Raw genomic sequence first — 13,730 nt, 5'->3', positions numbered from 1 at the left:
ATATACACTTAAATATATGGGTACAATAAAAAAATATATAATTATACGATAATAGTTTTTCCCACTATTAATTTTTAATATATTTCACCCCAAAAAAAAAAAAAAAAAATATAAAAATAAATATAAATAAATGAAGTAAATTATAAATTTTTTTTTTTTTTTCTTCTATATAATTCTTAATTTATATAACTTTTACTATATTTTCATAAAAATAAATTGTCATATTATATAAATATATGTACCATACAATAAATAATTATATATAGCACTCAACATATTTTTATGATGTTATTCTGTTTAAATGTGATATGTAAGAAAATATAATGATATATATTAAATATTATATTTTGTAATATTTTCTTTCATCGGGGTTTAATAAATTATAAAAAGAAAACAAAAAAAAAAAAAATTAATCCATATACAAATTATTTATATTTATTTTTATTTTATATTTCCCTTTGTATATATAAAAAAAATAATCTACATAATTTTATATGATGATATATTACAATATAAATATTTATATATATTATTTGTTAGTAGAAAAAAAAATATATGTATACCTTCCTTTTTGAGGGTTGAATAAATTGTTTAATATATATAAAAATATATTATATATACATTTGTAGTGAAAAAAAATATGTTGTACCTTAATAAGGTTTATTATATATAAAAATAGCATATATTAAAATAATATATATAAATATATATATATATATATATATATATAATATATATTATTATAAAATGATGGATATTATAAAAATATATTAAATATATAAATATTATTTTACTATAATATAATAGTATATAAATGTAAATGCATATAATATTATGTATATTTATATATATAATAAAATTACATATCTAAAATTTTATTTTATTGTTTTATAGAAAGCCCGTTATATATAATATTTTAAAATATTTTATAATAGCACTTTTATATATACAATATTTTATTAAATAAAAAAAAAAAAAAAAGAGGAAATTTATATATTTGTTTAACAACATTTTAATTAAAATAATGATAATATAATTTCAAATCATTTTACAAATAAATATAAAATATATATATATATATATATATATATATATATATATATATATACATATATATGTTTACTTTTTAAAAAAGAAATATTCTCATTTATAAATATATTTTATTTTTTAAATTGAAAAAAAAAAATAAATAAATCAAACCGTTGATTAAATAATACATATATAATATAATATTTATATATATTTATACAACTTATAACATTTTAAAGAATGAATGGGAAAAAAGATGATGAGCTGATTATAGAAGGTGCAAATAATGATAAAATGAAAAGCCCAGAAAAATGTTTAATCCCTTGTATTAAAGAAAAATTCAATGAAACAAATTTAAAAATGAAAATTGTAAAAAAAGTTACTTTTATAGATGAACATGAAGATCATATAAAAAATAAAAAAGAACTAGAATGTGAATCCAATAGTAATTGTAAGAAAGAAGATGTGAATGATATAAAAAAAAAAGAAAACGATCTAGATGATAAAGAATCTATATTGGAACAATTGAATGGTAATAATACATCGAACGAAAAAAATGGTTATCTTACGTATGAAAGAAAAAATTGTGATGTTAATTTTAAATATGATGATACAAATAATATAAATATGTATCAGCAAAATATAGAAAATGATATTTACTTAAATAAAAATAATTATTATCATTACAATAAATATATGAATTTAGATTATAAAGATAATATTTCAGATGAAAAAGTGATATATGAAAAATATGATAAAAGGGAATATTCAGAGAATCATATACATCCTTTTAATATTATGAATAGTTGTTCTTCTTTAAACAACCAAGAACAAAATTATAGTACAAATGAAAATAATAATATTATAGATAACATAAATAATAATCTTAATATTTCATATTCTAACCACATAAATGGGAATAATGATATAATAAATACTAATAAAGAAATAAATGAAAATATGGATGAAGATAAAGATGAAGAAAAAATAAAAGGGATATTAAAAAATAAATTACCTGATTTTAACAAATCATACAATGATAGTTTAAATAATTATTTATCATCATCATTTGTAGATATTTTAAATACCTTAAAGGATGTTAAAAATGATAATAGTGATACATCACAAATTAATAGTAACAGTAGTTATATAAATAATCCAGAAAATTATAATCCTAATAATAATGATGATAATAATTTAAGATATATTTCTTGCATTCTTTGTGGTGATAGTATTAAAGCAAATACATCAAAAATGTGTCATAATTGTATATTACAAAATATTGAAAGTAATAGTATAAATATAAATAAAGATACGTATTTAATATATTATTGTCGTGAGTGTAAAAGATATTTACATAATAGATGGGTATATTGTGAATTGGAAAGTAAAGAATTACTAGCTTTATGTTTAAAAAAAGTAAATAAATTAAAAAAATTAAAAATATTAGATGCAAAGTTTTTATATACTGAACCTCATAGTAAAAGATTAAAAGTACATGTAAGTGTACAAGAAGAATTAATTAATAATTTTATTAGTGAAATGGAAATTATTATACATTATGTTATTAAATATACACAATGTGATGATTGTAAAAAAAAATATACACCTTATACATACAATACATGTGTTTCAGTTAGACAAAAAGTAGAACATAAAAAGACATTACTTTTTTTAGAAAGTTTATTATTAAAATGTAATATGAATGAAAATATTATTAATATTGTTTCTAATCCCGATGGTTTAGATTTCCATTTCTTATCAAGAACAGATGCATTAAAATTTTGTGATTTTATATTAAGTAAAACTATGTCAAAATGTAAAAACTCTAAACATCTAATCAATCATGATGCTAATAATAATACATATAATTATTTGTATACATTTTCAATAGATATATGTCCTATATGTAAAGATGATTTAATATTTTTCCCAAAAGGTCTAGCAACCAAATATGGTATAAAAAATGTATTCTATTTATGTATACATGTATCTATATTTATTATTTTAATAAATCCTTTTTCATCAGCTAATCATGTATATATATCTCCAGAAAGATATAACAAAAATCCTTTTCTACCACTTCTAAGTAAAGCCGATGCAAAAGTGTTTTTAATACTCAACATTGAATATATTAATGACGATACCAATACAAATAATCACAAAAATAATATTAACCCTGCTATATCAAACAATGATAATGCCAATCTCAATGGTCATATTAATAATTCCAAAAAAAAAAATAAGAAGAGGAAAAATAAAAGAAGAAAAGGTATTAACACAAAAGATGACGACTCAGATAGTATAGAAGAGGATAACCATTCGATATCGAACGAAATGAATAATAATCATTATAATTGTAGTACTAATAAAAATAACTTAAAAAGAAAAAAAAAAGATTCAAATAATTTAGAAGATATTAATAAAAATTCATTTGTGTTCTCTTCATCGGATAATGAAGAAGAAGAAAATCTTCATAAACCAAATCATTTTGATAAAAATTCAGATATATATACAGATGCAAAAAGTGCTAGATCATCATCCAGAAAAGTTAAATTAGATAAACTCGTTTATGCCTTTGTAGAATTATATGATGAATCTAATGGTACTACTATATTAACAAAAACATGTAATGCTAAACATCTGAGACCAGGAGATTATGTGAATGCATATGATTTAAGAAAACATTCTTTTGATAATGAAATTAATTTATTCCTGGAAAAAAATGATAATTATAATATTATAATTATTGATAAAGTAAAAACAAAAGAAAAAGAAAAAATAGAACAATATTTACAAGTTCAAAATAATAATATTGAAACAATGAAAAGAGGTAATGAACAAGATATATTTAATAGAATATTATTAAATAATTGTAAGGCCCTTGAAAATATGGCAATAACGTCAATGTGAACATTTTTAAAAATTCACCAGCGTAATTTTATATATACATATATAAATATATATATATATATATATATATATATATAATAAAATATTTCTAATTATATATTTTTCATATTTGTAAAATATGCCTACAATTTGTATATGTCTGTGTACATTTATAAACAACCTTATATATATATATTTATTTATAATATATTTTTTTTGAATTTATATGTGTTTTTTTATATGCTAATTTTTTTTTTTTTTTAATATGTTATTATTAAGACACACACACAAAAAAATAAATAAATTGAATAAATAAATAAATAAAAAATTAATAAACAAAAGAATAACATATATATATATATATATATACATATATATATGTGTTAGTTTCATTATATCAATTTGGTGTTACAAAAAAGAGAACACACATACATATTATATGTATTGATTAATTAAAAAAAAAATGTTTCTATTTTAAAATTATTTATAACTGATTATTTTTTAAAAACTCTTTCACATTATTGACAGTTGATATATCATATGGGTCTGTTTGAATATTATGTTGTTTATCTTTTTCTTGAAACATTTTAATCAAAATATTATTTTCAACAATAGCAACAAATCTCCAAGGTCTCATTCCCATAAAAAAATTAGATTTGTCTACTAACATATTCATACTTTCTGTAAATGAACTATTACCATCACTTATATATTTTATTTTTTTTATATCCATACTTTTAAACCAACTCTTTAATACATATATATCATTATTAGTAATACAATAAATGTCATCAAAATTATTCTCTTTTATAAAATAATCATATTCTTCTTCATATCCTGGTATCATTTTTGTACTACAAGTAGGCGTAAATGCCCCTGGTAAACTGATTAATAAAATCTTTTTGTTATTAAATAATTCATGTGTATCTATTGAGGTAAAATCGTTTGGGCTCCCATCAGTATCGGATATGTTGTTCATATTTCTTACGTCAATCTAGAAAAAAAAAAAAAAAAAAAAAAAAAAAAAAAAAAATACACACATATACATATATATATATATATATATATATATATATATATTTATTTATTTATTTATATTCAGTGTGTACTTATAATATTATTATACACACCATAACTTTCACGTTAGGAATAAGGTCATTTTCTTTTATATCATTTTCCAAATCTATATTTTTGGATTCATAAACCTTTTGGGAAAATCTATTCTTTGACTTTCCTCTTTTGGATACTATATTAATAGAACGCTTCATTAAAAAATTTTTAAAACAAAAAGTAAGAGGTATTAATATAACAGTAAATACTAGTATTGTTCTTCTCATTCTCATTTTCACCTATTCAAATTATATATTACACAAAAAAATTAAATAAAATTATATAATATAATGTAAACACTTAAAAAGTATATATATACAACAAAAATATATTTATTTTTAATATCTTTATTATTTATATGATATATATTTAATAAATATATATATCAATTATTTAATTCATCTTTATAATATATCATATATATATATATTTATTTTTTTTTTTTTGCTCCAATTTCTTATGAATCTCCAAAAATTTTAGAATATAAAAAAGTTTGTTTAATAAAAAAATAAAAAATTATACATACACATATAAGTTCAATTTATATCCTATAAATGTAAAGAAAAAGTATTCTTTGAGAAATATAATCCTTAAGGAATCTCTTCATTCGCATAATAAAAAAAAAACATAAAAAAAAAAAAAAAAAAAGGTACACAATAGTTAAAAATTAATATGATAGGGACCGACAAGATAATATCATATTAATAACATTTTTTCATTTTATTTTTTTTTTATAATAATTACATATACATAAATACAAATACATATTTAGAATTCAAACATATAAAGCCATTAACTATTTTACATTACTTTTTTTCTCATAAAAAAATTAAGAATACTATGAAAAATAAAAATATATTATTTGTAATATATGTTTTAAGTTAATAACAAATAAATGTGTGCTTAAAAAGAAAATATTATATATATAATAATTCAAGTGCTAACAAAATGAAATATATACATATATATATATATATAAAATAATATATTACATATTAAATTTTTAATTAAATTATTATCATAATATATGTATGATAGAAAGAGTTAGAATTCATATAAAGTGAAAATATATTCTATTTATAGAAAAGATGATAATAAACATGACTAATAATAGTTCATCTGTATCAATATATATATAAAATGTATAAATATATATATATATATATATATTCCTGTTCCTTATATAGACATTATTTTAAACAAATCTGCTCTAAGCATATATTTACATTTATACATATAAATATATATAATATATATATATAACGGTAAAATCATCTTCATAAAAAAAAAAAAAAAACACATACATGCATATACACATATACGCATATAAAATGTATACATAAAAAAAAAATAAAATAAAGGACAACTACTTTTGTTATCTCATCATATATTTAATGTTAAATTAATTTATTTTAATCCTCTAATACTGTACCATACACTTTTATAGTATTAATTCCACCATCTGGATATATATTTAAACGTAAATGTGTTGATATTATATTATCATTCAAAGATGTTTTGTTCAATAGTTTATTAATTGAAAAAAAATTTATATGATTTCCTTTAATATATGATAAGGGTAATAATTGCACCCATTCGATATTTTGAATATGATCATTAAAGAATTGTATTTGTTTTGTTTTTTCTTGTGGGTGTACTTGTTTTAAATAACAAGAATCTATAGAAATACATAATGGGAAATTATATTCATAAAAAATAGTATTTATTTCTATATATTTTATATTAGTAATATAACTTAATTTTATTATACAATAATTATTATTTAAGAAAATAGATGATATATTATTTAATGATAAATTTTCTACATAACGTAAAGGTCGATTTATTGATCTTCTTGTTTGCCATCCCATAACATAATCAGAATTATGATCAATTAAAATATTTTCAGATTTTCCATAAAACTCATCTGTTGTATATACTATATTTGCACCATCTAATATATTACAAACATTTATAGTTTTTTTATAATTTTTTTTCCTTACTTTTTCATTATTTTTTATTTCTCCATATACTCGTAATTTATTAATACCCCCATCAGGTAATAAACATACAATTAAATGAGTAAATATTTTATTACATGTATTTATATTAAAACAATTATGATTATAATTTTTAAAACCTGGATTCATTCTCTCATCTTCTAATATTGATACCCATTGATATTTCTTATGCAATTCGTTATATATTCTTTTTTCTACTGAATAATCATTATCTAAAAATAAAGTATTTGTATTATAATAATTATTAGAGTCATAATTTAAATTATCCTTTTCTCTATTATGTGTCTTTCCATTATTTTCATTTATTTCATTTTTTCTTATTCCATTTCTAAAAAATATAGTATCATACCAGTTATTGCATGTAGAATTATTATTTATTTCTTCATCATTATGTTTATTTTTCTTATTATCATCATTTTTTCCACCATTATGGTATTGTCCTTTTATATTATTCATATTCATATTTTCTTCTTGTGAACTATAAAAAGAATAATTCTTATTTGATAAACACATATTATATATATTAGGATGTCTATTTGCTATCTCTCTAGTAACATCGACTAAAGTATATAACCTATTGTTAATATAACGATATTCATTTCCATTAGTAATAAATGATGTTGATTTAGGATTATTTTTTAAATTCTTCAAATTATCATTATATCTTAAGATTTCAAGATAAGATTCATATTCTTGATCAGATTTATCAATTGGTTCTATTAAAATTGGTTCATAAAAATATTTATTTCTTTTAAAATATGTTTTACCATCTATTGTTAATTCAATTTCGTCTCTACTTTTCAATATATTATTATTTTTATTATTATTATTATTATTATTATTATTATCATTGTTCTTTTTTTTGTTCAATATATTACTATGCTCTCTATCATTCTTATCATTCCTTTTTTCCTTATCATTTATTACCGTTTCGTTTAAACCATCTGTATCATAAGCATAAGGATAAGTATTCTTTTCTAATATAAACGAATTATTCTTTCTTTGCTCATATCGGATTTCATCTACATATTTTAAAAAAGACGATGCACTTAACAGTAATTCATCTTCAATATATGCACCTTCAATAGAAATATAAGGAGCATAATTTCCTAAAAAATGATTTGTATCAATATCTATTCCTTTAATCAATGTAGGTTTACATAATTTTATAACACAGAAATCGAAATATTTCTTTATTCTCCTTTTGGTTAGCCATCCAGGACATTCATATTTTGTAGGTGAAATATATTTGGAAGGTAATGTATTTCCTATATTTTTTACTTCATTATCTTTTGAAAATTCTCCATATGGATGTAAGTCTAAATAATTTCTTGACACATCATTATATTTACTATAACCATATTGATTATTATTAATATTATCATTATTTATATATACATCTTTGTTTAATAAATTATATAAATCATTTGAAATATATTCATAATATCCTTTCTCTATATTATTATTAAATGGTTTATCTTTTAATATATTTTCACATTTTCCATATGTCTCATCTGTTACATATATAATTTCAGCACCTAATACACTAGAACAACAATTTACAAAATTAAAAAACATAGGAACATCATCATAATTCGAAGATACATTTGAATGTCTTAATATATATTTACTTCTTTTAGATACAACCGTATTACTACTATTTGTTGTTTCATTTATACTTGGATATAATACCATTTTTGAGATAACACTATTGTTGTAAGATATATTATTTTGACTACTATTATTATTATATTGACTATTATCATTGTTACATTGGCTATTATTATCATTATATAAACTATTCATTTTTTTATTTTCACTACTATCATTTTTATCATTTATGTGACCTATTTTTTTATTCATATCTTTATGAAGACCACTAACATAATCACTAGAATTTATATTCCTTTCAAATATATTATTATATTTTTTATTTTCAATGACATTATCTAATTCATGTATATTCCTCCTTCTCCTTTTATTTGTTGTTATATATTCATTAACTTCTTCATGTTCTTCTTCTTCCTCTTCATTATTACCTTTATAATAATTATATTTCTTCTTATAATAATTTTCAACATCATTTATTTCATTTTTATTTTCTTTTTGATAATAATACTTAACTTCTTCATATTGATCTTTATCAAAATATTTTCTATTTTTATAATTATCTTCATCAAAAGAAAATGCATCCATTGATCCATTTCTTATATCATTATACTTCCAATTTTCATTATTATTCTTTCTATTTTTATATAAATTCATATAATAACTTCTTCTCATCTTGTTTTCTTTCCTTCGATAATTATAACTATCACTCAAAGAATCATATAAAACACCCTTCTCTTTACTATTTCGAATTTTCCCATAATATGTTTTCAGTGTTTCTTCATTTAGTGGTAAGGTTTTTAAATTACGCATATTTGTCTTCTCATTAAATATATCACTTTTGTATATCAAAAAATTATTATCTAAATATTTGGACATGGCATTCTTTTTCTTACCATTATGAAAATTGCCATCATTATTATGATCATAATAATTATTATTATTGTCAACGTGGTTATTATTATTATTATGAATATTATTATGAATATTATTATTAATATTATTATTATTAATATTATTATTAATGTTATTATTATTAATATTATTATTATCATTTCGTAGGTCATTGCTTTCCTCATATATCCTTTTTCGATTTCTAATTTTTTCATCCAATTCTCCCAATCTATTCTTAAATGAATTCATATAATTTATTTCCTTATCGTTTCTCTCTTTATTATTCCTAAATTCATGATTAGAAGAATTCTCCCATATTCCTATCATTTGCTTCTTTTCAAAATTATACTCACTTTTATTAGTTTTTATATTTTCATCCTTCTTACTCATATTTCCTGATATACCTTCAAAATTATTTGAATCACTTTTCCTATAATTTTCAGTTTCAATTTCATAAGTATTTTCTTTTCTCATATCACATTCTCCATTTTTATTGCTTAAAGAACTATTAACCTGTTCTATATTTTGTTGCATAATACATTCTTCATCATAAATATCTTCCTCTTCATCCATATCTTCTTCTTCTTCATAAATATTTTCCACTATGTTACCACTTTCCTCCTCGATTGTCTCTTCTATGATAACACATTCGCCTTCATTAGTGTCATTATCAATGGTATTACTCTCTTTATTTATTTCGTCTACACATTCCATTTCTTCTTCACTTTCCATACCCTCTACATCTTCCATTCCTTCTTCACATTCCATATCTTCTTCATCTTCCATATCCTCTTCATCTTCCATATCTTCTTCATCTTCCATTTCTCCCATTTCATTCATATCCTGTTTAACTGTCCTATCATCATTTGAACTATTCACATTTAGATCATTTAACGAAACACATGACCCCCTTGACATATATTCGAACATTTTTTTTGGTTGATCTACAAAATTATTCTTTTCCCTCTCCTTTATCTCCACTTCATTTTGTTTTTTATTAATATTATCCATTTTTTTCTTCTCCATAAAAAGATTCTTATTACTATCTTCTAAAATATTTTTATTAACACTAATTTCACTCTCCATACCATCAAAAACTGGTTTTGCTAAAATTAGTGGAGAGGAACCTTCTTCATATCTTTTAAGTAAAGAATCGTCATTATTAACTAAATCACAAACAAAAGAATTTTTATCATATTCTGATTTTGATAATACATTATAATTATTTGATATGGATTTATTACTATCTGATAGTATATATTTATGTTCTTCCATATTTTGTATCCTTTCCCTTTTCAAATCTTCATCATCGATTTTATTTGATTTTCTATGTTTGGTTAATACTTCATTTGTAGCCTTATTATTTAAAGTATTGTAATTATTACTTAAACGTTGGATATTTTCAGCATCCAATTCATCTTCTTTATCTACTACTTCATCGTCTTCTACATAGTCATTTTTTTGTTCTATCTCTTCGTTGTATTCTTCATCCTCTTCATCTTCTTTATCCTCCTTTATATCACTCTCTGGATCTTCCATCTCATTAGTATCATCACCATATGTTTCTCCATGGTTATCTTTTACATCAACATCATCTTCCACATTATTAACAGAATCATTCAGATTATTTTTCAAACTGGATTCATAGTTTGAACCAAAAATTTCTTTCAATATCATATTTTTGTTTAATAATTTATTTTCTTTTTTATTATCCTTACCATAGGATAATTTTCTGTTATACATTTTTACTATATCTGTATCGTATGTATCGTTCGAGCTACATAAAAATTTATTATTATTCTCTTCATTAATTTGTATATTATATTCATTATTATTTGTTTTATAATAAGAATTGTCATATACATTTTTAAAATTACCTAGATTATTCTGCATTTTTTTTTGTTCTTCCATATTTACTACATTATTAACTAGTATATTTTTAGGACTATCTTTTTGCTCATTCTGATTCTCATTATTAAAGTATATATGGTCACTTGTATGATTATACACATTTACTCTTTCATCATTTAAATTATCAACAGTATTATTTTTTTCTAAATGTGTTATTTCATTATAATTTTTAAAATTATCATATCCATCGATATTATTTCCCATCATAGAATTATCATATGAATGTTGCTCTCCACATGCATTTTCTTCACTTTGCATATATGAATTATTATAATTATCATATGGATTGTCGGAACAATTAATATGTTCTACATCTTTATCATATGTTAATGTATTCTTATTAAATTCATTGTTTGAATTATCATACATATCTTTGGTCTTTTTAGTCAATTCATTTAATTGGGATTCTTTATATTTTCTGTTTCCATCATCATTACTTTGATCTAATATTTTTAATTGATAATTAGTTCCCTCCTTCGTTTGATGATCTACATATATATTATGATTTAATTTATTGTTTAACAAATATGTATTATTTTTATAAAATTGGTTATCATTAGATTTATTAATGTTTTCATTATTTTCATAATGTTCAATATTTTTTGTTTTGTTATATTTCTCGTCATATGATGAAAAAAAATCATCTTCATCACCTTGCTGCGAAATTAATAAATTATTACTATCATTATTATTAAAATTTACAGAATCATTAGAGAAATTCTTTTTAAAAATTTCATTGTTTCTTTGTAAATTTTTATAATTCATTCCACTTCTGGAAGTATTATTTGTCATTCTATCTACAGATGAATTATCATTCAAACTTACCCGTTTATAAATATTATCATTTCTTTCTTCATATGATTCAGAATTATTTAAAGTATTATTATTATTATTATTATCATTTGTATTATTCATATAATTTTTCTTTTCTTCATATATACTATAAGACTGATGGTTACTTATAGATTCCTTTCCTTTTTTTCTATTCATTTTATCAATAGTAATATTATGATCATCTTTGCTTAATTCACTACCAGAAATATATTTTTTGGAACTTTCCATTTCTTTAGAAATATTAGTTTTATAAAAATTATTATCAAAAGAATATTCATTATGATTATTTTGATTAATATAATATTCATTGTTAATATGTATTTTATTATCGTTTTCAATTTTTTTATCTTTTAAATTATATTTAGATGGGACAAAATTTGCTTGTTCATGATTTTCATTAAACTCTTTCATATTTCCAAGATCATCAAGGTTTGTTTTTTTATCATGTATAATGATGTCATTAAATGATGATAATATTAAATTTGAACTTTCTTTCAATTTAATTTTTACATTATCATCATTTTTGTTATCGCAAATGTTTCCATTTATAACAACATTAATATTATTATTATTATTATCATCACTTTTTTCATTTAAAGGACTAGTGTCTTCATTGTCTTCTTGTATGTTATTTTGTAAAGTATTACACCTCTCTTTATTTTTCAAACCATTTGTTTGTTTGATACGTTTCTCAATATTGTTAATATATATACTATTATTATTATTATTGTCACTATTATTATTATTATTATTATTATTATTATCAGGATCATCACCATTCTCTTTAATATTAAATTTGTTTACTTCTTTCTTACTATTCGTATGAAAATTCAAATTATTTTGGACACATTTATTATCCTCATCTTCGTTTAAACGAGTGTTTTGTCGTCTCATTAATGTTCCGTGATCATAAATATTTTTCTTATTCTTATTCTTATTATTATAAATTTTTTTATAACTATTAGTCTTCTTCTTATTATTATTATTATCATCAATATTTGTTATATTATTATTTTTTAATTTATTTTTTTTCTTACTTATGTCATCATCCTTTTCATTACTTGTAAATGTATCACGTTTTGAATTAATTGATAGATTTCTGCTGGATAATTCAGAATTTTTCTTAACTCCATTTTGTTTCATGTCTCTTTTGTTATCATCTTTTTGTAGGTCATAGCCAATAATATGTTTTCTATTACAATTTTTTACAGATTTTATAAACATGTTATTTTTTTTACTTAACATAGATATTTTTTCAATATTCCTCTCAATAAAATTTTTTTTCTTATTTTTATTAATTATATTTTTATTTAATGTACATGTATTTATTCTTTCCAAAATATTTTTTTCATTATGAGAAACGTTCTTATCAAAAGAGTGTTCCCTACTCTTGTAATTATTTATTCCTGATTTATTTCCTAAGCTTACACT

The 13,730-nt window shown here is 20.1% G+C and overlaps 3 protein-coding genes across 3 annotated transcripts in view; 1 reads left to right on the top strand and 2 right to left on the bottom strand.

Moving 5' to 3' along the window:
- Nucleotides 1-1,269: 1,269 nt before the first annotated feature.
- PADL01_0727000 (60S ribosomal export protein NMD3, putative) lies at nucleotides 1,270-3,942 on the top strand (the record flags this gene model as incomplete). Its single annotated transcript, XM_028681310.1, has 1 exon — nucleotides 1,270-3,942. One exon carries the CDS (start codon nucleotides 1,270-1,272, stop codon nucleotides 3,940-3,942), a length of 2,673 nt encoding a protein of 890 aa, XP_028537701.1.
- A 463-nt stretch (nucleotides 3,943-4,405) lies between these two features.
- Nucleotides 4,406-5,264, bottom strand: PADL01_0726900 (1-cys peroxiredoxin; the record flags this gene model as incomplete). The annotated part of the gene is made up of 2 exons (XM_028681309.1): nucleotides 4,406-4,915; nucleotides 5,052-5,264. 2 exons carry the CDS (start codon nucleotides 5,262-5,264, stop codon nucleotides 4,406-4,408), a joined length of 723 nt encoding a protein of 240 aa, XP_028537700.1.
- Nucleotides 5,265-6,443: 1,179 nt separating this feature from the next.
- PADL01_0726800 (conserved Plasmodium protein, unknown function) overlaps nucleotides 6,444-13,730 on the bottom strand; it is a gene marked incomplete at both ends in the record, with an annotated part of 7,383 nt that continues 96 nt past the window's right edge. Inside the window, one exon of the mRNA XM_028681308.1 lies at nucleotides 6,444-13,730. This exon is cut by the window's right edge and continues 96 nt beyond it. Coding sequence (XP_028537699.1) covers nucleotides 6,444-13,730 — 7,287 coding nt within the window.

The sequence above is a fragment of the Plasmodium sp. gorilla clade G2 genome, assembly GCF_900097015.1.
Source record: "Plasmodium sp. gorilla clade G2 genome assembly, chromosome: 7".
NCBI lineage: Eukaryota > Apicomplexa > Aconoidasida > Haemosporida > Plasmodiidae > Plasmodium > Plasmodium adleri (nom. inval.).
Note: the sequence above shows the minus strand (reverse complement) of the source record. Positions and strands in the feature narration are given on the sequence as shown.